Source organism: Carcharodon carcharias, chromosome 20, assembly GCF_017639515.1.
Source record: "Carcharodon carcharias isolate sCarCar2 chromosome 20, sCarCar2.pri, whole genome shotgun sequence".
Lineage (NCBI taxonomy): Eukaryota > Metazoa > Chordata > Chondrichthyes > Lamniformes > Lamnidae > Carcharodon > Carcharodon carcharias.
This window is the reverse complement of record NC_054486.1, coordinates 31,003,195-31,029,887: the sequence shown is the minus strand read 5'-3', so window position 1 is coordinate 31,029,887 and position 26,693 is coordinate 31,003,195. Positions and strand designations below refer to the sequence as shown.

General features: G+C 44.6%; 1 protein-coding gene across 13 annotated transcripts in view; it reads left to right on the top strand.

Annotated features, from left to right (window-relative positions):
• Positions 1–26,693, top strand: part of capn3a (calpain 3a, (p94)) — a 164,704-nt gene that overhangs the window by 126,953 nt on the left and 11,058 nt on the right. For 11 of the 13 annotated variants that reach the window (XM_041214322.1, XM_041214317.1, XM_041214315.1 and 8 more), the window contains 4 exons: positions 4,050–4,107; positions 15,969–16,030; positions 19,301–19,369; positions 21,655–21,733. In XM_041214322.1, the coding sequence (XP_041070256.1) occupies positions 4,050–4,107; positions 15,969–16,030; positions 19,301–19,369; positions 21,655–21,733 (268 nt within the window). The remainder of the gene's footprint in view (positions 1–4,049; positions 4,108–15,968; positions 16,031–19,300; positions 19,370–21,654; positions 21,734–26,693) is intronic. The other 2 variants (XR_005946270.1, XR_005946269.1) reach the window with 1 other exon arrangement.

The following is a 26,693-nucleotide window of genomic DNA, read 5'->3' as shown; positions in this document are numbered from 1 at the left end:
GGGTTAATCATAGTGTGATAGGTTTAGAGGGAGCAGAATTCTTAAAATGCATCCAGGAGAGCTTTTTAAGCCGGTACGTAGAAGGTCCTACAAGAGACTTAATTTTAGGGATTGAAACCAGGCAAGTGGTAGAGATATCAGTGTGGAGCATTTTGCAGATAGTGAACATAACTCCTTTAGATTCAAGGTTGTTATGGAAAAGGACAAAGATGAGCCAGAAATCAGAGTTCTAAACTGGGGGAAGGCCTATTTTAATAAGATCAGATATGATTTGCCCAGAGTGAACTGGGAGCAGCTACTTTTAGGTAAATCTGCGTCAGAGCAGAGGGACTCATTCAAGAAGGAAATAGGGAGAGTACAGGGCTAACATATTCCAGTAAAGATAAAGGGAGGGACTAACAAATCCAGGGAACCCTGGATGTTGAGGGATATACAGGGTTGGATAAAGAGAAAAAAGGAGGCTTATGGCAGATACCGAGGGCTCAAAACAGCAAAAGCCCTAGAGGAGTATAAGATGTGCAGGGGGGTACTTAAAAAGGAAATTAGGAGAGCAAAAAAGGGGCATGAAAAAACATTGGCAGGTAAAATAAAGGAAAATCCAAAGTTATTTTACAAGTAATTTAAGGGAAAGAGGATAACTAGGAAAAGAGTAGGGCCCATTAAGGATCAAGGTGATAATTTGTATGTGAAGCCCGAAGATGTAAGTAGGGTTCTAAAAGAAGACTTTGTGTTGGTGTTCACAAGTGAGAGGGACGAAGTGGGAATGGAAATCAGGCAGAAAGACTGTGATATAATTAAAGAAATTAGCATAGAAAGGGAGGAGGTTTTGAGTGGTCTGGCAGGTTTAAAAGTAGATAAATCTCCAGGCCTGGATGAAATGTATCCCAGGCTGTTGAGTGAGGCAAGGGAGGAGATAGCAGGGGCGATGGCAATAATTTTCAATACCTCTCTGGCCGTGAGGACAGTCAATGTGGTACCGTTACTCAAGAAGGGAGGAAGGGATAAACCAGGGAACTACAGGCCAGTCAGTCTAACCTCAGTGGTGGGTAAACTATTGGAAGCAATTCTGAGGGACCGAATTAATCTACACATGGAGAGGCAGGGATTAATCAAGGACAGTCAACATGGTTTTGTCATGACTGACCAATTTGATTGAGTTTTTCAAAGAGGTTACCAGGTGTGTAGATGAGGGCAATGCATTTGACGTAGTTTACTTGGACTTCAGCAAGGCTTTTGATAAGGTCCCACATGGGAGACTGATAACGAAGGTAAGAGCCCATGGTATCCAAGGCAATTTGGTAAATTGGATCCAGAATTGGCTGTGTGGCAGGAAGCAGAGGGTGATGGTCGAGGGGTGTTTTTGTGACTGGATGCCTGTGTCCAGTGGGGTTCCACAAGGTTAGCTATTGGGTCCCTTGCTGTTTGTGGTTTTTTTAAACAATTTAGACTTGAATGTAGGAGGGTTGATCAGTAAGTTCGCAGATGACACGAAAATTGGTGGGGTGGTAAATAGTGAGGAGGATAGCCTTAGATTACAGGAGGATATAGACGGGCTGGTCAGATGGGCTAATCAGTGGCAAATGGAATTTAATCCGGAGAAGTGTGAGATGATGCACTTGGGCAGGACGAACAAGGCACAGGAATACATGATGAATGGTAGGACCCTGGGAAGTATCGAGGATCAGAGGGACCTTGGTGTGCATGTCCACCGGTCCCTTAAGTTAGCAGGACAGGTAGATAAGGTGGTTGAGAAGGCATATGGGAAACTTGCCTTTATTAGCCAAGGCATGGAGTACAAGGGCAGGGAGGTTAAGCTAGAACTGTATAAAATGCTGGTTAGGCCACAGCTAGAGTATTGCTTGCAGTTCTGGAATCCACATTATAGGAAGGATGTGATTGCACTAGAGAGAGTGCAGAGGAGATTTATCAAGATGTTGCCTTGACCGGAGAGTTTTAGTTATGAGGAGAGATTGAATAGACTGGGGTTATTTTCCTTGGAACACAGGAGATTGAGGGGGGACATGATTGAGGTGTATAAAATTATGAGGGGCATAGATAAGGTAGACAGGAAGAAACTTTTTCCCTTGCTGGTGGGATCAATAACCAGGGGGCATAGATTTAAGGTAAGGGGCAGGAGGTTTAGAGGGGATGTTAGGAAGAATTTTTTCACCCAGAGGGTGGTGGGAATCTGGAACTCACTGCCTGAAAGGGCGGTAGAGGCAGAAACCCTCATAACATTTAAGAAGTATTTGGATGTGAACTTGTGATGCCATGGCATACAAGGTCATGGGCCTAGTGCTGGAAAATGGGATTAAAATAGTTAGGTATTTCGTTGACTGGCACTGACTCGATGGGCCAAAGGGCCTTTTCCTCTGCTGTAGACCTCTATGACTCTATGACCCGTGAGCAGACCTGACTAGCCCCCCCAACTGGCAACCCCTCACAATCTGATCTAACCCCTGACCCACCTACCCACTCATCCCTACCCACCTGCCACCTACCTACCTACCACTTTAACCATCAGCCAGCTTAATCACCTGCCTTCCCATCACCCTATCCAACTACCACCTCAGCCACCTGCCACCCTTCAACTCCACCAACCTTCCGCCCTACCCACCTACCACTTCACTCACTTGACACCCTACTCACCTACCACCCCACTCATCTACCACCCTACCACTTGCCACCCTACTACCCTACCCACTTGCCATTCTACAACCCTGCTTACCCACTACCTCACCTACCTACCCACTTACCTCACCCACCTAGCCACTTTACCATACTATCCACTCATTCATCTACTCACACATTCACCGATGCACCATACCCATTCAATAACAATCACACTGGACATTTAAAATTACCTTACACCAGCTTCTGTGCTGATTCTCTTCACTGCTCAATGCGATTTCTGTGCTGAGGGAGTTCTTCTGCATTGTGGATCAGAAATCTGGTCTTTTTAAATGTATCCAGGTAAGTGGTTAGTTTTCAATCTGATCAATGTTGGATGAAGTGGTTCTGACACTGCTTGGAGAATTTGGGCTGTACATTAAGAGGAATTATTATGTATTTCTATTACCTCATATCAAAAATTGAATCCCAAAATGGGTGTGGGTGCTATGGGACTGGGGGGGATTGCAAATGTTACACCCTTGAATCAGAAAAGGGGAGGGGGATAAACTTGACAAGTACAGACGAGTCAGTCTCACACCTGTGGTGGGAAAAATTTAAAGCCAAAATTTTCAAAACAAAATTAACTATCGCTTGGCAAAATATAAATTTATAAATAACAGCTAGCACAGATCTGTTTAAGGCAAATCATGTTTAACTAACTTGATTGAATTCTATCTTGCAGTAACAGAGGGGGCTGATGAAAGTAGTGTAGTTGAAGTAGTGAATATGCAATTTCAAAAGCTGTTTGATAATGTACTGCACAAAAGACTTAATAGCAAAATAGAATACCATAGGCAGCATGAATAAAAAAATGGCTAAGAGACAGAAAGCAGAGGATAGTGGTGAAAGTTTGTTTTTCAAACTGGAGGGAAATATCCAGTGATGTCCCTCAGGGCTTAGTATTAGGAACACTCCTCTTTTATATATATACTAGTGTCCTGAACTTGGGTTTGCAGGACATAATTTCTAACTTTCCAAATGACACAAAACTCAAAATTGGTGTAAATAGTGACAAAGCTCAGGAGGATATAGACAGGTGAAATGAGCAGAGACATGCTAGATGAAATTTCACACAGAAATGTGAAGTGATACGTTTGATACAAATAAGGTGGAATGCCAGTATAAACTAAATGGCATAATTTTAAAGGGGGTGCAGGAATAGCATCCTAACATCAGTTGCTGACACTGATTGTAATATTTTCACCAGGTGCAGCAAAAAACTGTCAAATGGATGTTTTTCATTACTATGACAGGCCTAAGGGACAGTTGTTTGTGTGTCAGAGCAACAACAAATGCTGGTGTGTTAATATGGAGGAAAGGCAAACTCTGGGGCAAGTCTGTAACAAAATGTAAGTGTTCTATTTTGTTCATCACAGGACATGCAGATCACAGCATCTGAACTGAGGAATATACTAAACCGTGTTGTTAAAAAACGTAAGTACTAATTGAACAAGAAACTTAATACTAACCCTCATCAGTACAATAAGGTCATGTGAGATAATGCCCAGCACTTGCACCATTACCTCTGGAGGATGTCCTTTATCTCATCCGCATGCTGCCTTTGGTGACATTTTTTTTAATTCATCCATGAGATGTGAGCGTCACTGTCAAGATTAGTTTTTATTGACCATCCCGAACTGCCCTTGAGAAGGGGTGGCAAGCCACCTTCTTGAACCACTGGAGTTCATGTAGTGTACCCACAGTGTTAATAGTGAAGAGCTGCAGGATTTTGACCCAACAACAGTGAAGCAACAGCAATATAGTTCCTAGTCAGGATGGTTTTTAAAAATTTGTTCATGGGATGTGGGCTTCGCTGGCTGGACCAGCATTTATTGCCCATCCCTAGTTGCCCTTGAGCAGTTGGTGGTTGAACCGCTGCAGTCCATGTGGTGTAGGTACACCCACAGTGCTGTAGGAAGGGTGTTCCAGGATTTTTACCCAGCGACAGTGAAGGAATGGTGATATATTTCCAAGTCAGGATGGCGAGTGACTTGCAGGGGAACTTCCAGGTGGTGGTGTTCTCAGCTACCTGCTGCCCTTGTCCTTCTAGATGGTAGTGGTTGTGGATTTGGAACGTGCTGTCGAAGGAGCATTAGTGAATTCCTTCAGTGCATCTTGTAGATGGTACACACTGCTGCTACTGTGCATCGCTGGTGGAGGGAGCGAATGTTTGTGAATGTGGTGTCAATCAAGCAGGCTGCTTTACCCTGGATGGTGTCAAGATTCATGAATGTTGTGGGAGCTGCACTCATCCAGACAAATGGGGAGTATTCCATCACGTTCATGACTTGTGCCTTCTAGATGGTGGACAGGCTTTGGGGAGTCAGGAGGTGAGTTACTCATCGCATGATTCCTAGCCTCTGACCTGCTGTTGTAGCCACAGTATTTATGTGGCTAGTCCATTTCAGTTTCTAGTCAATGGTAACCCCCAGGATGTTGATTGTAGGGGGATTTAGTGATGGCAATGCCATTGAACATCAAGCAGCGGTGGTTGGATTCCCTCTTGTTGGAGATGGTCATTGCTTGACTTGTGTGGCGTGAATGTTATTCGCCACTTGTCAGCCCAAGTCTGGATATTGTGCATTTGGACATGGACTGCTTTGGTATCTGAGGAGTTGCGAGTGGTACAGACCATTGTGCAATCATCAGCGAACATCCCCACTTCTGACCTTATGATAGAAAGAAGGTCATTGATGAAGCAGCTGAAGATGGTTGGGCCGAGGACACTACCCTGAGGAACTCCTGCAATGAAGTCCTGGAGTGGAGATGACTGACTTCCAAAAACCACAACCATCTTCCTTTGTGCTAGGTATGACTCCAACCAGCGGAGAGTTTTCCTCCTGATTCCCATTGACTCCGGTTTTGCTTGGGCTCCTTGATGCCACACTCGGTCAAATGCTGCCTTGATGTCAAGGGCAATCACTCTTGCCTCACCTCAGGAGTTCAACTCTTTTGTCCATGTTTCAATCAAGACTGTAATGAGGTCAGGAGTTGAGTGAACCTGGCGGAACCTAAACTGGGCGTCAGTGAGCAGGTTATTGTTGAGCAAGTGCTACTTGATAGTACTGTTGATGACCCCTTCCATTTCTTTACTGATGATCAAGAGTAGACTGATGAGGCAGTAATTGGCTGGGTTAGATTTTTGTGTACAGGACATACCTGGGCAATTTTCCATATAGCCGGGTAGATGCCAGTCTTGTAGCTGTACTGGAACAGCTTGGCTTGGAGTGTGGCAAGTTCTGGAGCACAAGCCTTCAGTACAATTGCTGAAATATTGTCAGGGCCCATAGCCTTTGCAGTATACAGCACCTTCAACCATTTCTTGATATCACATGGAGTGACCTGAATTGGCTGAAGGCTGGCATCTGTGATGCTGGGGACCTCAGAAGGAGGCCGAGATGGTTCATCCACTTGGCACTTCTGGCTGAAGATTGTTGCAATTGCTTCAGCCTGTCTTTTGTGCTGGGCTCCTCCATCATTGAGGATGAGGATATTTGTGGAGCCTCCTCCACCAGTGAGTTTAATTGTCCACCACCATTCTCAATTGGATGTGGCAGGACTGCAGCGCTTAGATCTGATCCGTTGGTTGTGAGATCACTTAGCCCTGTCTATCACTTGCTGCTTGTGCTGTTTGGCATGCAAGTAGTTCTGTGTTATAGCTTCACTCGGTTGACACCTCAATTTTAGGTATGCCTGGTGCTGCTCCTGACATGCCCTCCTGCACTCATCATTGAACCAGGGTTGATTCCCTGGCTTGATGCTAATGGTAGAATGGGGGGATATGCTGGGCCATGAGGTTACAGATTGTGTTCGAGTACAATTCTGCTGCTGCTGATGGCCCACAGTGCCTCATGGATGCCCAGTCTTAAGTTGCTAAATCTGTTTGAAATCTATCCCATTTAGCATGGTGGTAGTGCCACACAACACGATGAAGGGTATCCTCAATGTGAAGGTGGGACTTCGTCTCCACAATGACTGAGCAATGGTCACTCTTACCAATACCATCATGGACAGATGCATCTGCGGCAGGCAGGGTGGTGAAGATGAGGTCAAGTATGTTTTTCCCTCTTATTGGTTCCCTCACCACCTGCTGCAGACCCAGTCTAGCAGCTATGTCACTTATGACTCAGGCAGCTTGGTCAGTAGTGGTGCTACTGAGCCACTTTTGGTGATGGACGTTGAAGTCCCCCACCCAGAGTACATTCTGTACCCTTGCCACCCTCAGTGCTTTCTCCAAGTGGTGGTCAATATGGAGGACCACTGATTCATCAGCTGAGGGACAGCATAATGTGGTAATCAGCAAGAGGTTTTCTTGCCCATGTTTGACCTGATGCTATGAGACTTCATGGGGTCCGGATTCCTTACTGTATACCACTGTGACACCACCTCTGCTGGGCATGTCCTGGTCGGACAATGATGGTGATGGTGGTGTCTGGGACATTATCTGTAAGGTATGAATCTGTGAGGATGACTATGTCAGGCTGTTGCTTGACTAGTCTTTGAGACAGCTCTCCCAATTTTGACACTAGGCCCCCAGATGTTAGTAAGGAGGACTTTGCAGGGCTGACAGGGTTGAGATTGCCATTATCATTTCTGGTGCCTTGGTCCACCCGATTTCATTCCTTTTTTGTGACTTTGTAGTGGTTTGTTACAACTGAGTGCCTTGCTGGACCATTTCAGAGGTGTGGGTCTGGAGTCATGTGTAGGCCAGACCAGGTAAGACAGGTAGGACAGATTCCCTTCCCTAAAGGACATTAGTGAACCAGATGGGTTTTTGCAACAATCGACAATGGTTCCATGACTTTTAATTCCAGATTTTTTTATTGATTTAAAATTCCACCATCTGCTGTGATGGGATTTTAACCTGGGTCCCAGAGCATTACCCTGGGTCTCTGGATTACTAGTCCACTACCACTACGCCATCACCTCTCCCAGGGAGCTTAAAGGGGAACTTGAAGGTTGTGGTGTTCCCATGCATCTGCTTCCCTTGTTCTTCTAGGTGTTGGAGGTTGTGGATTTGGAAAGTGCTGCTGACGGTGCCTTCATAAGTTGCTGCAATGCTTCTTCTTGATGGTACATACTGCTGCCACCACATATTGGTGGTGGAGGGAGTGAATGTTTCAGGTGGTGGCTGGGGTGCCAATCAAGTGGGCTGCTTCATCTTGAATGGTGTTGAGCTTCTTGATTGTTATTGGAGCTGTACTCATTCAGGAGAGTGGAGAATATTCCATCACACTCCAGTCTTGTGCTTTGCAGATGGTGGCTTTGGAGAGCAAGGAGATGAGTTACTTGCTGCAGAATTACCCTGAACTGTTATTGTTGCCGCAGTATTTATATGGCTGGTTCAGTCAAGTTTCTGTTCAGTGGTCAAAGAGCCATTTACAGCACAAAAAGTGGCCAATTTGATAGAGGTGTGCAAGATTATGACAGACATCGATAGGGTAGACACGGAAAAACTGTTCCCATTAGCTGAAGCTATAAGGACTAGGAGACATAGATTCTGGGCAAGAGATGCAGGAGGAATGTGAGGAAAAACTTTCTAATGCAGTGAGCGACGATGACCTGGAACTTGCTGTCCATGGGGGTGGTGGAAATGGGAACAATCAACAATTTCAAAAGGAAATTGGATGGGCACTTGAAGGAAATAAACTTGCTAAGTGAGTTGGTTAGATTCTCTCTTTTTCAAATGGTCATTACCTGGCATTTGTGTGGTGCAAATGTTAATTGCCACTTATCAGCCTACACCTGAATGTTGTCCAGGTCTTGCTGCATGTGGGTGTAGACTGCTTCAGTCTCTGAGGAGTTGCGAATGGTACTGAACACTGTGTAATCAGCTAGCATCCCCACTTTTGACCTTATGCTGGAGGGAAGGTAATTGATGAAGATGGTTAGGCCTAGGACATAATCCTGAGGAACTCATGCAGCAATGTTGTGGGACTGAGCTGATTAGCCTTCATCAACCACAACCATCTTCCTTTGTGGTAGGTATGACTCCAGCCAGTGGAGAATTTTCCCCTAATTTGAATTTACTTTAATTTTGCTTGATGCCACACTCGGTCAAATGCTGCCTTGATGTCAAGGGCAATAGCTCTCACCTCTCTCTGGAATTCAGCGCTTTTGTCCATGTTTGGACCAAGGCTAGAATGCGGTCAGCTAAATGGTTCTGGTGGAACCCAAACTGAGCATTGGGAGCAGGTTATTGCTGATTAAGAGTCACTTACTACCACTGTCAATGACACCTTCCATCACTTTGCTTATGACTAAGAATAGACTGAAAGAGCAGTAAATGGCCTGATTTGATTTGTCCTGCTTTTTATGGACTGGGTATACCTGACCACTTTTCCACATTGTCAGGTAGATGCCAGTGTTGTAGCCATACATCAACCAGAGTGTCCCAATATCTACTCAATCCATTACTCCTTCAATGCCTTCCTGCTCCCCATCACTATCCCTGGCTTGTAAACCTTCTGGATAAGCCCACAGCTATCCTCCATGGGTCTCAGCATTACCTGAAGGGCTCAACGAGGCATGCGTTGCTGCCTCTTTGTAAGTAGCAACATTAATTGTTGTATCTTCCTCTCTTGGTGACTTCCCCGCCCAGCATGTCCGCTGCACCCCACACACCATTGCTTTCTTTGATTCTACCAGTGGATCAATCATTGACCCTCTCTGCCTTTCTCTACAGCGTGTCCATACAGTTCTAAACATAACCCTTGCCATCCCTGACTTATTGTGGACAATTACATTTACAATGCGGCTTTAACTGCAGTTTGGTTCATGGGTGGTGATCCGTATTTGTCCCTTCCTAATACCTTTTTATCTACCTCGATTCTTTACTCTCTGCAGTGGCCAAACCACTGTTGTGATAGTGTGATGCTTTTCACCAAATTACACCTTGCCTTCTCCCGCTATTCTGACACTTTCTTCTTCTTTGAATGCCTCCTCCCACTTTATCTTTAAAATCTTTGCTGACTATTATGTACCTCACCCCCAAACCAATGGTGGTAGGCACCTCCTTATTCGAGTACGTACACATAAGTGGCTTTGCTGTCTTCTGTGGATTCGTTCACAACTGCAGAGCCCGATGCAAGATTGGCATGATGTCCTCAGAACTGACAGTTCATGGTGTTGTTATTGGTGCTTGGGGGAGCTTCTGCAGCTGCACTACCTTTGTGCAGGTTGGATGTTGCAGGTTTAGTGTAGATGGTCCTTGAAGCTTGCTGAACCAAATTTTAGTGCTTATCTCCACATGGGCTGTTTGGCTGCAGTGCTTTCCCAGGAGAGGTGGTCTGCAAGGCAGAAATTTGTAAGGCCATTTTTGAGGGTGTCTTTGTATTGTTTGTCCTGACCACTTTGATGTTGTTTGCCCTGAGACAGTCCCCCAGTGAAGATCTGCTTAGGGATTCTTTAGTTAGCCTTATGAGAGACCTGGCTTGCCCATCTAAGTTGAATTTTGTGGAGGGTGTTCTCCAAGCTGTTGAGCCCAGCACAATGAAGGGCTTCATTGCTTGTGATTTTGTCCTGCCATCGAATTTTCAAGGTGGACCTCAGTTGTCTATGGTGGAAATGTTCCAGACCTTTGATGTAGTGCCTACAGTAAACCGAGGATTCTGCACCATACTGCAGGGTGGTGAGGACAATGGCTTGGTAGAGTTTAATTTTAATCTTCAGCTTAATGCCATGCTGCTTCCAGACATGATCACGGAGTTAACCATAGGTAAAACTTACTTTCTGGATGCATGCACTGATATCGTCATCAATAGTGACATCCCCAGAGAGCACACTATCAAGGTATGAGAATTTTTCTACAATCTTGAGACTGATGCCATCAAAGGTGATGTCTGGTGCTTCATAGGGTGTGTCTGTTGCTGGCTGAAACATAACCTTGGTCTTGGAGACACTGATTTGAAGACCAAAACTTTTGGCAGCCCTCGACAATTTGTTTACCGTTTGTGGGCAGCTAGGCCACAGTCATCTGCATAGAGATGCTCTCTGATTGCTGCCTCTGTGACTTTGGTGGAGGCATGCAATCTTGGGAGATTGAAGAGCTTCCCTGAACAGAACTTAATATTGATGCTTTCAGGCATGTTTTTGGTGGCTTCCTTAAGCATTGCAGCAAAGAAGGAATTGAAGAGTTGGGGAGCCATGATGTATCCTTGCTTTACTCCGTTGGTTACCACAAAGGCATCAGACACCTCACCACATACATAAATATGAACATGCAGTAGGCGCAGGATTTTGACAAATGTTTGGACATCGGAGTGCTGTAGAGCAGGTTGGCTCACACTATCAAAAACTTTAATTAGGTCTATGAACATCATATACAGACCCTGATGTTGCTCTCTGCACCTTTCTTATGGTTGTCTTGCTTTTCGGCTATTCCCCAGTTAGCCTAAAATGACACTGATTCAGGGAGGACGTCACCTACAAGGCTGTCTCATAGACATTTTAATTGGAAACTTCCTGCGATTGAGAGAAGCTTTAATCCTCGATAGTTGTTGCATACATATTTGGATCCTTTCCATTTCCAGAAATTGATACACTTGAAGACAGCTGTAATCTTGTTAACAAGCTATGTACTATTACACTTTCAAATCTCTGCTGGAATACGTCCGGGCAAGGGATTTTGCCTTGTTTGGTTGATTTGATTGTCTTTTTCACCTCCGCTGTGGAAAGAGGAAGATTCAGGCTTTCTTTCTCAGGCAAACGCTCAGTTTGGTGTAGAGAGTCTGTTGGGATGTGAGAGTCTCTGTTGAGGAGCTCAGCGAAGTGTTCACTCCATCTTTCCATTACATCTGTCTTATCAGTGATTAGTTCATTTCCATCAGCTGTTAGGGTGGGAGCAAAGATTGTGGTGGGTGGGCCATGCAAAGTTTATGGCAGATTGTAAAAACACGATCATGCATCCCAGCTGGATGTTGCAGCTCATCAGCTTTTGTGTTCCACTATTCATTCTACATTTCTCTTAAAGCACACTGGAGCTTGTATTTAGCATTTTTTAAGCATTGGTTTGATTCTATGTTGTTGACTATGAGGCTACTTGCATTTGTGAGCTGTTTCTGTTTGAGAAGATGAGAGATTTTTCATCATTCTCATCAAATCAGTCTTGGTGCTTATGTTTGCAGAATCCAAGGATATCTACTGAAGTCTTGAAGATCTGATCACAGAGCTATTTCTATTAATCTTCTATGTCACTTGGGGGAAGGACGATCAAACTGCGGTGTCAAGTTGTGTAGCAAGATCTGTGGTAATACTAGGGTTCTTGAGGAATTTGACATCTAACTTTGATTATGCTGGCAAGTTGATTTACAAAGTTTGGACTGGATCTTTAGACTCAGCTTGATGTGGATCAGTTGTGGTTTGTCCTGACATGGCACAAGCTATCTTGATGTCAGCCTTTTTCTTCTGTCTGAAAAGCACAAAGTTGAGGAGATGCCAATACTTAGATCGTGGATGTTGACAGGTTGTAATGTATTTTCCTTTTGAATGGAACATGACATGCTTGACAACACCAAATGTAGGAGGGTTCCATAGAGTTTTCCTTTCTAACTCTATGCTGACCAATGATTCCTGCCCATCTGATGTGGTCATGTCCAACCCTGGCATTGAGATCACCCAAAAGGACAATTTTGTCATCTTTGAGGATTAATCGTAGGAGATGGTCCAGATCATCATAGAACCTTTCCTTTACATCATCACTGTTCATCATTGTCTGGGCATATGCACTTATGAATATTACATGTCTCCCATGTTGTTGCAGGGGAAGGTGTAGGCTCATCAGACATTAATTGATGCCTTTGGGAGGGGTTTCCAGATCCTTTGTAATTTCTTTCCTGATGGCAAAACCAACCCCTACCTCTCTATGTTCTGTAGAAGATAGATCACTCAAAAAGAAAGTGTATGCTACTCCTTTTTCTTCAAGCTAGCATGTTCCTCCTGCTAGTCTTGTCTCACTAAGGGCAGCTATGCCTATGGCATTCCGGCTAAGTTTCTGGGTTACTAGAGCTGAATGAAGTTCAGATCTACTGCTGTTTTGACAGTCAAGTAGGGTGCGGACATTCCAACAAACCACTGTCATGGTTGGTGACTTTGTATTTGTCTTTCCTTTCTTCTGTAGTTTCTTGCTGCTGAATTGAGTCGCTCCCAGCTGCATTATGATGAGCAGTAATGTAAAAAGCAGGCTTTGTTTAGGCCTCTTTTATCAGCCCCTCCAGTGAAAACCAGCCAGTTATGCTTCCCTAAATAGGGCAGCTATGCTGCCTGATGCTGATGCTGCTTCCAAGTACACCTAGCCATCACGTAATGACTGCCTACAAATGTTGAGGACTACAACTTCCAGTATGACTGCACCTGTCATTTTGCCCGCTTCACATCGCCGTAGAATTTGGTTGTATACCTACAGGTCACACTTCACAGCTAAACCTACACTAAGGAATTTGATTATAGTGGAGTAAAGGCGTGTACTCCTCTCTCGACTACTTCTGCATGATCCCAGAAGCGAGGAGGATCCAAGATGTCTAGGTAGCTTGGTGGCTGCAGTAGATGGCTGGTACAAAGTGTTTTCCTGCTTTTGTCCCTTGCTGCAGTCCACATTGTGCTGCCATTGTACTATAACTGCCAATAATACCAAGTACCTGTAGGTGTCGTGTTCATGCCACAATGCACTTTGTTTCATCTTTCCAACATCTGTCCCTCCACTGTGAGGTAGACGTTAACAGGGTCTACCACAAGGATGGGTGGATAGGACTTCACTTCAAATCCTATTGCACCCCCAGCCCCTAGCCACACTCCAAGTTTCTCACAGGGATATCTGCTGTTCCTTCCTCCTTCAACGCTCTTCAACGCTCAGTGATTTCAATCTTCATCTCAGCTCCTCTCCCCCTCTCCCCTCTGAATTCATTCACCTCCTATCCTCTCTTAAAGTCTCATCCCTGTATCAGGCAATATTGGACTTCACTGTCCTTTCTAGAAATTGTCTGCTATTCTAGGAACATCTGGGGGTGCAGACATAACCCCAGCTTCTTTTCTCCACCATGTAAACTTCTTAAACCCCAATGCTCTGCTCATCCACTCTCATCTCCAGTAACAAGTGCAAGAAGTTCATAAATCCTTCAACACTTAAACTGAGCTGTCTGTCCAGCTGCTTCTGTTGCTTTTCTTTGTCCTCTAAGCCAAATCTCTCCCTAGCTCTCACCACCCAACTTCCTTTCCTGGCCCTCATGCTGATTGATGTTGTATATTATTTTCCTTCTCAAGGTCTGTCCAACTCGCTTTTAAAACTGATGTAAACAATACCTCGCATCAATCATCTATTCCTGAAACCCTCAACTATGTCTTTGTCACCTGCAGAATTGACTATTCCAAGGACTCCTGACAGGTCTCCCTTTCTCCAGCCTCCACAAACAGCAGCTCTTCCAAAATTATGTATCTTGTACTCCACCAAGTGCTGCTTACCTATCACCCCAGTGCTTGCAAATCTGCATTGGCTTTTGGAAATCAAACACTTCAGATTTTAAATTCTCATCCTTCTGTTTCAATTCCTTCATGCCATGTCCCTCCCTATCCCTGTAACTCTTTCAGCCCTACAGTCCTCTGAGAACTCTACATTTCCCCTACTCTGGCACCACCATTGATAGCCTTGCCTTCAACTGTCTGGATGTCTGGAATACTCTTCCTAAACCTCTTCACCTCTCCATTAAGACTATTTTTGAAACTCATATCTTTAGCAAAGCTGGTGTGTAGTCTTTGCTCAGTGGGTAATACCCATGCCTCCGAGTCACAAGATTGTGGATTCATAATCTAGAGACTTGAGCACAGAATCTAGGAAGACACTGCTCCAGCGCTGAGTGTTTGAGCTGCTGTCTTTCAGATGAGATGTTAAACCTGAATCCCCCTCTCAGCTGGACATAAAAGATCACATGACATTAATTTGAAGAAGAGCAGGGGAATTCTCCCTGCTGTCCCCAACTTGTTTGGCCTCTTGGCTTCTAGTCTGGAAAAGCCTTGATTTTAAATTTCTCATCCTTGTTTCCAAAGCCCTTCATGGTTTCAACACTCAATTTCTCTATAATCTCGTTCAGTTCTAAAACCCTCTGAGATCTCTTTGCTCCTCCAATTATGACCTTTTGCCCATCCTCAATTTTAAGCACATTACCGGTGATAGCTGTGCCTTCAACTACCTATGTCCTAAGCATTGGCATTTCCTCCATAAACCTCTCCCTCTCTCTACTTGTCTTCCTTCCTTTAAGACATTTAAAAAAAATATTTTACCAAGCTTTTGGTCACCTGTTCTAATATCCTCATATACTTCAGTTGATAATGCTCCTGTAAAGTGCCTTGAGATGTTTTACTATGTTAAAAACATGATATAAGTGCAAGCTGTTGTTGCTGTGGGACTTGGCTTTGTGCAAATTGGCTGCTATGTTTCCTACATTACTGCAATGACCAGATTTTCAATTATTTAATTGACTGCAAAGCTGTTTGGGATGTCCTGAGATTGTGAAAAGCACTATATGAATTTACGTTCTTCTTTGTATTTTTGCTCACCGCTCCAAATATCACTCCTTTTGGCATAGTGTGTTTTTCTGTCTGGCCAATCCTCAATGAAGCACTGTGTTTTGTTCTACTTTAAAAGTCTCTATATTATTGCAGTTTGTTATTCTTGTTGAGTGTGTATTGGTTAGTGGGACCTCCCACCTGTGTGAAAGATTGTCAGTACAGCGCACACTGGTTAATGGGACCACTCAACTGTGTGAGTGATTGTCAGTGCAGTAAACGCTGATTAGTGGAACTCCTTGACTGTATGAGAGATTGTTAGTACAGTACCTACAAGTTAATAGTGAAGGATGATTCCAAAACCAGTCTTTACTCAGGATAGATTTATTCACATAGTGAAACATTTCCAGTATATATCTCCTGACTCCTTCCACTCCCGTGTCAGTAAGTGTCTCTTTGCATGTGCTCAAGTAACCATCCAATCAATGCCCTTTACTTGCATTACTTAACTTCAGTTGAAACAATTCACAAATGAGACCTCTCAGTTGTGTGACAGATTGTTACGACAGTGCACAGTGATTAATAGGACCCCAGAGTGTGTGGGAGATTGTCAGTACAATGCATATGGTTATCTGATGCCTCGGACTATGTGAGAGAAGGTTTGCACTCCTAGTGCAGTAGGAGATAATTTACTGTTCCTTTTCCCCTTCAGTCCTTTCCTTTACACAATGTTTAAAATGTTTATTCCTTTGATATGTGATGCAATGATTCTGAATATTAGCTGTTCTTTCTCCTCACAGGCAAGATGAAAACTGAAGGGTTCGTACTCGAGTCTTGCCGCAGTATGGTTGCCCTCATGGATGTATCCTTTCCTTTTCCCCATTACATTCATTATGCTTTCATAGGCAATTGTCTAAGGTGGCTTTGCCTTTACTCCAGACCAAACTGAGTGCCTGGATTCAATGATGCAATGATGTAAGTTGGTTGGAAGTGTGTCATTGACTCTGCCAAAGGCTTAGAGGAGCAGTGCATTGCCAGCATGAAACTTGAGTCAGACAATCTGCAAAGATTTCATATTAGATTCCTGGTCTATATTGATATAGCTGGCTACAGGCTGGACAGTAATAGGAGTTGTACAGTAGTCCTTAGTACTCTTTTGGTGGAGAAAAGATAAGCTGACCACATAAGTGTGATTTCAAAATATTGGAGCCAGCTTACTCATCCCTGTCATGGCCGAAAAGCATTTTTAATGGTTTACTTCTGTTTTTCAAGCTTTTTCCTCTTTCATTCTGGTGGTGCTAACTTGCACTGGGACATGCCTCCATGGACAATGGTCATATCTCAGCAGAGCTTGAAGCTGTCCTCACCCAATGTCCATGCTCAACCACTTCCATTAGAAACTCATGGTTGACATTTGAAAGAGAGAAACTTGCCCAGTTTTTACCTACCTCACTCTAGGGTGATGCTAATTGTAGCTAATTGCATTCCTGTTGACAACTGGCTGTGATCAGCTAACTCAGCACAGGGCGGGGCTGGATCCAGTCTGCATTGGCAGTGGATAGTTGAATTAAAACAAAAAACTGCGGATGCTGGAAATCCAAAACAAAAACAGAATCACCTGGAAAAACTCAGCAGGTCTGGCAGTATTGGCGGAGAAGAAAAGAGTTGACGTTTCGAGTCCTCGTGACCCTTCAACAGAACTGGGTGAATCCAAGGAGAGGAGTGAAATATAAGCTGGTTTAAGATGGGTTGGGGGGAGGTGGGTGTGGGGGATTTGGTGGGGGGAGAGAAGTGGAGGGGGATGGTGTGGTTGTACGGACAAGCAAGCAGTGATAGGAACAGATAATCAAAAGCTGTCACAGACAAAAGAACAAAAGAACACAGAGGTGTTGAAGGTAGTGATATTATCTAAATGAATGTGCTAATTAAGAACGGATGGTAGGGCACTCAAGGTATTGCTCTAGTGGGGGTGGGGTGGAAAGACTAGCAGGGCATACAAGATTTAAAACTAATGGAAATAGATGGGAAAAGAAAAATATATATAAATTATTGGAAAAAACAAAAGGAAGGGGGAAGAAACGGAAAGGGGGTGGGGATGGAGGAGGGATTTCAAGATCTAAAGTTGTTGAATTCAATATTCAGTCCGGAAGGCTGTAAAGTGCCTAGTCGGAAGATGAGGTGCAGTTCCTCCAGTTTGCGTTGGGCTTCACTGGAACAATGCAGCAAGCCAAGGACAGACATGTGGGCAAGAGAGCAGGGTGAGTGTTAAAATGGCAAGCGACAGGGAGGTTTGGGTCATTCTTGCGGACAGACCGCAAACTGGAGGAACAGCACATCATCTTCCGATTAGGCACTTTACAGCCTTCCGGAATGAATATTGAATTCAACAACTTTAGATCTTGAACTCCCTCCTCCATCCCCACCCCCTTTCCGTTTCTGCCCCCTTCCTTTTGTTTTTTCCAATAATTTATATAGATTTTTCTTTTCCCACCTATTTCCATTATTTTTAAATCTTTTATGCCCTGCTAGCCTTTCCACCCCACCCCCACTAGAGCTGTACCTTGAGTGCCCTACCATCCATTCTTAATTAGCACATTCGTTTAGATAATATCACTACCTTCAACACCTCTGTGTTCTTTTGTTCCTTTGTCTGTGACATCTTTTGATGATCTGCTCCTACCACTGCTTGCTTGTCCCTACAACCACACCACCCCGCTCCACTTCTCTCTCGCTCTCTCTCCACCCCCCCCCCCCCCAACCCGACTCCTACTCCAACCCACCTTAAACCAGCTTATATTTCACCCCTCTCCTTGGATTCATCCAGTTCTGTTGAAGGGTCATGAGGACTCGAAACATCAACTCTTTTCTTCTCCGCCAATGCTGCCAGACCTGCTGAGTTTTTCCAGGTAATTCTGTTTTTGTTTTGTGATAGTTGAATTAAGTTCCCTGATCCTTTGACTTTAATTTTGTTTCTGTTTGTTGAGTTTGAACATAAATTGTTTTCTCCCCTAAAATTTATTTTGCTAAGATTTAACTTTACTGAAGAGTCTCAACAGTTGTATGTAGTAATGATATATAGCTTCTAATGGTAATGCAGTGACCTGAAATGGTAAATTCACAATGTCTGTAGGCAAAATTATTTAAGATATTTTAGGAACAGATACAGTCTGAACAAGCCAGTTCTTCTGAAATGGATCAATCCTATCTACCCACCTTCTCAATCCCTTCTCTCTCCAGAACATCATCCAATTGTCCTTAAATTTACTTTTACCATTGGCTTCAAGGACCTTCCCTGGTAAATTATTTTACAACTCCCTTGTGCTTTGTGAAAATCACTGAGAATTTTCTTTGCGCTTCTCTAGCTGTAACTAAGGCGGAGATTCAGGGAATGTGAATGAAGCTTCTGACCAAGTAACAGCAGCAGAGCTGGAAAAGCCCCAAGGAAATTTGCAGCAGATATATTCACCCCTTGATTTGTCTTCCTACTGCCAATTTCCTTCATTTTAACTTGCATCCACTGATATATGAAACAAATTGGCTAAATCAGCTTTGTTAGTTCTTTTTATAATCCTGAAAACATCAATTGGGCCATCATGTGCCTTCCCCTTTTCCACAGAAACCAGATCCAAGTTCTTTTTAATTTCCTCACCTGATATATTCCTGATCTCTTCAATATATTCATTGCTCCCCCCTACCTCCTCTCAAGGGCAATAATAACTTCCCTATGATGAGGTAGCCCCCAGGAATTCAGATAAAAAAGTCTGATGAGCACCTTATCTTGGAATAATGCAAACACTTTTAATTTGTCGACAAACATAGGGGTTAGACCTTGACTTGGTGCCACAACTGAAAACTGCCTGCACACTTGCTTTCCCCTGTTTTATGCAATTGTACCCTGTTGTGTTCGTTTGTTTTTATAATTCCAAATTAAGTACAGAAATACACATAAAGGAACTGCCGTTAATTCCAGGTTGCAGAGGCTAATTTCTGATCAACAATGTACATTGATTTGGATGTAATTTTGGTACTGTCTCTTCAAGGCCAGGGATTTAGTAACCTCATTACCAGCCTGCTGGACAATCATATTATTACCTATTTTATATTATTATGTTTTCCTTAACATTGCTAACAGACGGATGGGTCTGGAAAGCTTAATTTGATGGAGTTTAAACAGCTCTGGAACAAGATTAAGAAATGGCAGGTAGGATGTGCTGGAGGGTTTAAGGCACTTATGTCACAGGGAGTGGCACTGACTTTGACTTATACTGGGTTCAGCCTCTTGATAATTAGTGTTTGGCAAATGATACTGAGACCAGGTAATTGCCTTCCAGATTATCAAGACTGGTAGAAAGGTTAATTTAGAATTTGACAGGCTTTTGTCCATCATGGTGAAACTATGTAAAATCATAATTCATTGATGTCTATTTCCACTGATGTATCTTTTTACCTGGTCAGCTCAGTAGTGGAGGAGGTAGTGCGGATTTAAGGAGCTATGGTCTTCCCTTGCCATCCCCTCACCCTTTCCTCACAGTCACTGAGGTCAAACAACTTTGTAGGTCAGGACTCGATCAAAACAAATTGCAAATAACTTATACAAAAACAGAAAATGGTGGAAAAACTCCACATGTCTGACAGCATCTATGGAGAGAGAAACAGCTCTGAAGAAGTCATCTAGACTCCAAATGTCAACTCTGTTTCTCTCTCTACAGATGCTGTCAGACCTGCTGAGCTTTTCCAGCATTATCTGTTTTTGTTTCAGATTTGCATTTTGCTTTTATGCAAATAACTTATATTCACCTAACTTTTAAATTCCCAATTGAGTTAGGTTTTACATCTGAAGCACGTAATCAGGGCCGTCCTTGGGAGCCACCTGTTTTCTTGCTGGTGCTTGTTTATCCCTCTGTAATGCTGACGTACTATTCCACAGGCACCAGCAGCCCACAAATGGCCCACACGCACACATCTATTGTTGACTATGCATACTAGGGAGTGATACGATCATAGCCAAGCCTAAATCTGTAGTCACAAATACTTTTACTGGGAAGTAAACAGAACCAGAAGACCTGATGATTTGGCTCCTTCACAAGTCACGAACATTTACACTGATGATGTTACCTCAGCTAAAATCAGCAAGATCATGGATTGAATCTGCAATCACCTAAACCATTATGGGGAGATGGGACACTTTGTAGTGCAGTTACCCACTCAGCCATTAGGTGTGTTGTCTGAATGAGATGTCAGTTTCTCCAATAATCTGTACATTTTAAAACGCACAGACTAAAATTAACACCTTAAGGCCTCATCTATGTATGGAACAACATACTCAATTATACCAAAAAATATTCCGAGATTGAATCCACTTCCTTTAAAGCACACACTGTCAGGGAAAACATGTTAGTGCTTCAATGTACAGCATCACTACAAATTATCATCACTTTAGAACTTTTAATTGGTGGGATCACTACTTAGAATCACTCAAGAATGAAAAATGGACAAAGATCATCTGGTGGTTTAGAAATACGACTATCCCAACAAGATAGTGAATATTCCTGACCTCAATCTCATCACATATTTTACTTCCAGTCCTTCAGACATGATCTTGCAACTGTGTTCTATCCTGAGTCCCTCAATCATGATCCTGTAACTGTTGTATGGTCTCAGTCTCTCAGACATGATTCTGCAGCTGTATTCCAGCCTCAGTCCTCAGATATGATGCTATAAGTATAGTCTGATCTCACTTTCTCAGACATGATCTAGTCTGGCCTCAATCCTTCAGATACTGTAACTGTTTTCTAGCCGCAGTCCCTCAGGTATGATACTATAATTGTATTCTAGCCTGAGTCCCTCAGTTATGATCCAGCAACTGTATTCTGGCATCAATCTCCTGACTCCCCAAAGCCTGTCCACCATTTACAAGGCACAAGTCAGGAGTGTGATGGAATACTTCCCACTTGCCTGGATGACTGCAGCTCCCACAGCACTCAAGAAGCTTGACATCATCCAGGACAAAGCAGCCTGCTTGATTGGCACCACATTCACAAACATTCACTCCCTCAACCACCGACGCACAGTAGCAGCAGTGTGTGCCAGCTATAAAATGCACTGTAGGAATTCACCAAGGCTCCTTCGACAGCACCTTCCAAACCCATGACCACTACCATCCAGAAGGACAAGGGCAGCAGATTGATTGGAATACCACCAAGTGGAAGTTCCCCTCCAAGTCACTCACCATCCTGACTTGGAAGGATATCACCGTTCCTTCACTGTCGCTGGATCAAAATCCTGGAACTCCCTTCCTAACAGCAGCGGGGGTGTACCGACACCACATGGACTGCAGTGGTTCAAGGCAGCAGCTCACCACCACCTTCTCAAGGGCAACTAGGGATGGGCAATAAATACTGGCCCAGCCAGCGAAGCCCACATCCCATGAATGAATAAAAAAAATCCAAGCCAGATATTTTAATTGTTATCTCCTGTTCTTTGCAGGCAATCTTTATGGAATATGACAAGGATAATTCTGGTGTAATTGACAGCTATGAAATGCGCACTGCTGTGAATGATGCAGGTGAGTGAGAATGAGTCAGCATCATTGCGATGGAACCATGAAAACTGATATCAGTGAATATTTGAACAGCTGGACTTGAAAGGATTTGTTTCCAATTCTTGAAGTTTAGGTGCTCCAACGATGAAGTCAGCAAACTGGAAAGTTTTCAGATTAAGCCTGTTCCAGAAGGAGATTTGAAAATATTGGTGGAGGAAGGGTTCTCATGTCAGAAGCACAGTACATCCCTCTGTATCTGCTGTAGTGTCAGGTTCTACAGCACAACCTTTGAACTTTGTCATCCAGGGGCTTCCCATTTTGTCACAAGATCTGTGGACTCAATTTTGGTCTACAGGTGTAATTGATTTCCAAGTGGGAAGCTCCAGAGCTGCTCCCAATCCCATCAGGATAGTAAGGGCAAGCTTTCCAGGATCATGCTCATTTAATTGATTATTGGTAGGTGAGTTTCTGCGACATTTGAACCTGTCGCAGCAGGAGACGGAAGGAAGTATCTGAAAAATGTTTGGATTTTGTAATTTGCCCAACTTACACTAATAGTTTGTTCTCATGATTACACCAGTGAAGTCACTCTCATTCTTAATTTCCTTTTTCTGAGTTTCTGAAGCCTAATGCTCTTTATCTGGTAATGACAGGAAACAGGTTATATGAGGGATTCCTAACATTAGCTTATTTTTTGAATATACTTGCCCAACTATGCATGGGCATGTTCAATACCCAGCTTCTGGAAAAATGTCCTGGAAGTGGTGCACCATTTCTTGATCCTAATCCTGGTCACCATGTGGAAAATCCAAAACTAAATTACTGCAGATGCTGGAAATTTGAAATAAAAAGAAAAAATGCTGGAAATATTCAGCCGGTCAAGCAGCGTCTGTGGAGAGAGAAATAGAGTTAATATTTAAGGTCAATGAATACAAGAAATAGGAGCAGGAATAGAGTATATGGCCTGCCGCATCTGCTCTGTCATTCAGTACAGGTATGGCTGAACTTCAGCTTTCTTTAGAACTCAATTTGGAAAATCCATCTTCTTTTAATTTCAGATGAAATCCTGTTCTTTAATCCTGAGCAAATTACAGTTAAACCTCAGGACGTTGTGGTTATTATATCAACAGGTGCAGAAAAAACATAGTTAACTTTATTCATGTGCACTGCAACCAATATCCTAGCCCCTGAGATTCTTGGTTCTGGAGCACTCCAAAAACTGGATCAGGCATCCTGCCACCGATATTGGGCTGATGATACAGCAGTTGTGTCAGCGTTGATCATCCTGGTCATGTCTGCAACTCATTGGGCAGAATTTTCCATCCCCATTGACGTTGGGTGTCATGGCGGGCATGAGTGGACAACATGGCGGGAAGGCCAAAAATCAGTTTCATACCATCTTGAAACCAGGTTGCAATCATCCGCTCCGCCTATCAATGGCGGGCCGCCAATTCCTGCCTCCGCACGTCAGGAATGTTGTTTTAATACATATGCATATCATTATAAGCCCTGCTCGCTGGAATCATCCCCCCCACGTCAAATTTACCGCTCACATAGGCAGGAAAACACGCTGTGCAGAACACATCTTGACAAGTTTGATGTGCAGAAGTCGGGACTTAGTGTCAGGGCCTTGCTCACATCATGGACAACCGAGGAGCAGAAGATGCTAGAGCCCTACAGCTACCAGACCCTGGAGGAACATGTTCATTGCATGCTAAGTGGATTCCCATGGACATGGCTCTACCACGAAGCCGTGGAAGGTCACCATTGGGGGTCTGCTTTGGAACATCAGTGTCTTGGCCATGGGCTGCTACAGATGACCCTTGAGGGGGTGGAGAGGAAGGTCCAGCTGTGACTGGGAGAGGAATGTGTATGGGAGAGGGGAGGTTGAGAGGTGCAAACAATGCTGTTGGATGGGGGTGGTGAAATTGGGAGGGGGAAGGGAGTATGGGGGGAGGAGGGTGTAATGGGGGAGAATGCGGCAACTGAGGAGGAAAGTGTAAGGGCAGGACTTTGGAGGGAGGAAGGAATTGTAGGGGGAGGAAGGAGTTGCAGGAGGAGAAAGGAGTCAAGGTGGGTTGAAAGAGTCAGGGAGGAGGAAGGAGTCAGGGGAGGAAGGAGTAAAGGTGGGTTGAAGGAATAAGGGTGGAGTAAGGAGTAAGGCAGGTGGTGTCCAGTGGATCATGCAAGGGAGGGGTCTTTGGAGTCAATGTCTGTCTTCTGGGGAGCGAAATGAGGGTGGGCACGGTCGGAGGGAATGATGAGAATGAGAGAGGGCAGAGTGAGCTGGTAGGGTGGGAGGGTGATACTGCCACGGTAGCGGTATAAGGGATGGCGAGGGTGGTTGGTGGGGACTTGGAGGCAGACATGGACTCTGGGGGTGGGAAGGAGGAGGTTGGGGAAGTCATGTGGATGGGGGCAGGATTCTCGGGACGGTAGAAATGTACATGTTCACCAGGACACTCCAGAAAGAAAAGGGTTCTGGCTGATAGGTGAGCAGGTTGGGGTGATGTTAGGTGATGCCAGGGGGGGCCAGGACATGGTGGAAGGGACATGGGTGACGAGGAGGGGGAAAGATGGGGGAGCTGAAGACATACTTCACTACAACCATCTTGCAAAATCGAAAGTGAAAGAAGCCTCGTGTTGTGTGGGAACAGGTGCTGCATGGGAGTGCGATCAGTGGGTGGGCAGAGAAGCAAGTCAGCTCAAATAGACAACTGAAAGAGAACCCAGCAGGCAGCATTGAAAATGCTCGGGATATTGAGATGAACGTGAGGGAGAAAGGATCCACGTGCGTGAGAGATTGCTTGCATGAGGATCCAAAAAGCCCTGTCATACACACACTTCTCCCTGCAGAATCACTCATGGGCCAACTGCATGTAGCTGAACTGCTAGTGGGGGGGGGGCCTGCAGGGGAGGACTTGCAAAGCCTGCAAATGAAGCTGAAGGACGCCATTACACATTGTTCAGTGAAAATGAATATATTTTCTGATTATAAAGTGACAAAATGTGTTCACCCATGCAACCACTTCTGATCATAAATTCTTAACTTTTCTAGGCCTAACACATTTTCTAGATACTGCCCTGACATCTGCAGCAGGGTGGAGCCAGCCTTTGTAATGGTTGGCCCTGTTGCTTCTGATGACTTTGGCATGGGTCCTCTGGAGAGCCGAGGCCTTGGGAGGCCCCGGCTTGTTTTGGTTGTCCTCCTGTGGGCCAGCTGTTCCCTCTGCGGTGACAGAGGACGAGGTTGAGTGTTTCACAGGGAAAAGGGGACTTGTCGGCAGAGGACAGCCTCTGAGATTCCAGAGTGGATGTCTGAGAGGGGTCCGGAGTGGATGACCCAGAGGTGTCCATCTGTCGCTCCTCTTCCCTTCAGGCGCCCGAGAGCCCCTGCCTGACTCCTTGAGGGGAAGGAGCACCTGGAGAGACATCAAGATGTTTCAGATTGAGAACCTGAGCCTGCTCTAGATCTAGGTCACACCGAGGTGTGTGTCTCTGCACTGGTGCAGGGAGTGGGTAAGCGCTGTGATGAGTCTTCCAGGCTGCATATTTCCAGCTCTTCAATGGAGGAGGTGTCCTCTTGGCTGGAAGTGAGAACCCAGATGAAGCAAAGGTATTGGCTGGCTGAGGGTATCAGTTGCTTGGCAGAACTCAGTGACCCAAAGTAGAGATGATTATTGCAGAGTCAAAAGCAGGAGAGAGAGCACTCAGTTGCATTAACAGGGGGATGATGTGGTGCATGATGCTCACATGGGTGTTTGCCGCCGACCTCACAGTCGCCACAGGCACGGTCTACGTCCTCACCAGTCAGCATTATGGCATGCTCATCAAAGTAAGTGAAAGGCCAAAGTCCACCCATGGTCTGGGACCTCTCTCTGCTGTTGTGAGTCAGCTTCTCCTGTATGAAAACAGATAGAGAGAGTGTGAGCAGGACACATGGCACTGCGTGGAATGTTTGTGTGGTGAGTGGAACCATGGATGAGATGAGGACGCAAGCTCCAGATGATATGAGCCTGATTGAGATGTCAGGGCGTGTGTGAGAGTTAGTGGTATTGTCCCTTGAGGTGTGAGACCCCTGTGGATGTCTGATGGATTTGGGAGTGTGTGAGTTGAGAGTGATGAGAAGAGCGATTTACCCTGCGGAATGGATAAGACCATTCATCCCCTCTCTGCACTGGGTGGCTGTCCTGTTTTACAGGGCATTGGTGCTGACCACTGCTGCCACCACCTCCCATGCTGGTTTGGTAACCTTGCTTGCTGGTCTTCACCCAGAGTGGAGGTAGAGGACATTGTGGTGGGCCTCCAATGCATCCAGTGGGCACTTGAGGGAGGCATCACTAAATCTGGGGTCAGCATGTTTCCTCCCTTTGGCAGCCATCAGTTTGCAGCAGCTTCCTATCCCTCAAAGATTGCTAGCTCTTTGCGGGGTGGCCTTTAAATATGGCACCCAGTTTACTGGAGAACTGAGGTGATGGTGGCGCAGGCGAATGTGAGGCCTCCCCGGCAGCGAACCAGCATGTTTCCCGGGAATGCATGATGAATGAAGCGGGTTTGGGACGATACAGTGCAAAAATCCGCCATTGCAGCCAGCAGGTAAAATATCCTTTTTCCCGCCTGCTACCACACTTAGTGCAAATCTGGAACGATTCCGCCCATTCTCTCTGATACCTCAATATATTAGAGTGAAGGTGTAATAATAGAAGGCACTATAGTTTCAGCACAAAACTGCAAAATAAAAATATTGCCCACTCCACTTTGTCTCACCTCAAAACATTAATCATTTTTTCACAGTGGACTGTGAGTGGTGTTACTACAGTTGGCTGAGAGCAGTGAATTATGGTGAAGAGTTCAATTGCCAGAGGACACATGTTAGCTGTGCCAGTTGGCTGGGACCTCCTTCACATCTCTATTTCTTCTTCAGCCTACATGGATTATGATATCACCTGAGCCTAGGTGCTGTATTAGATGGTAACATTTCCAG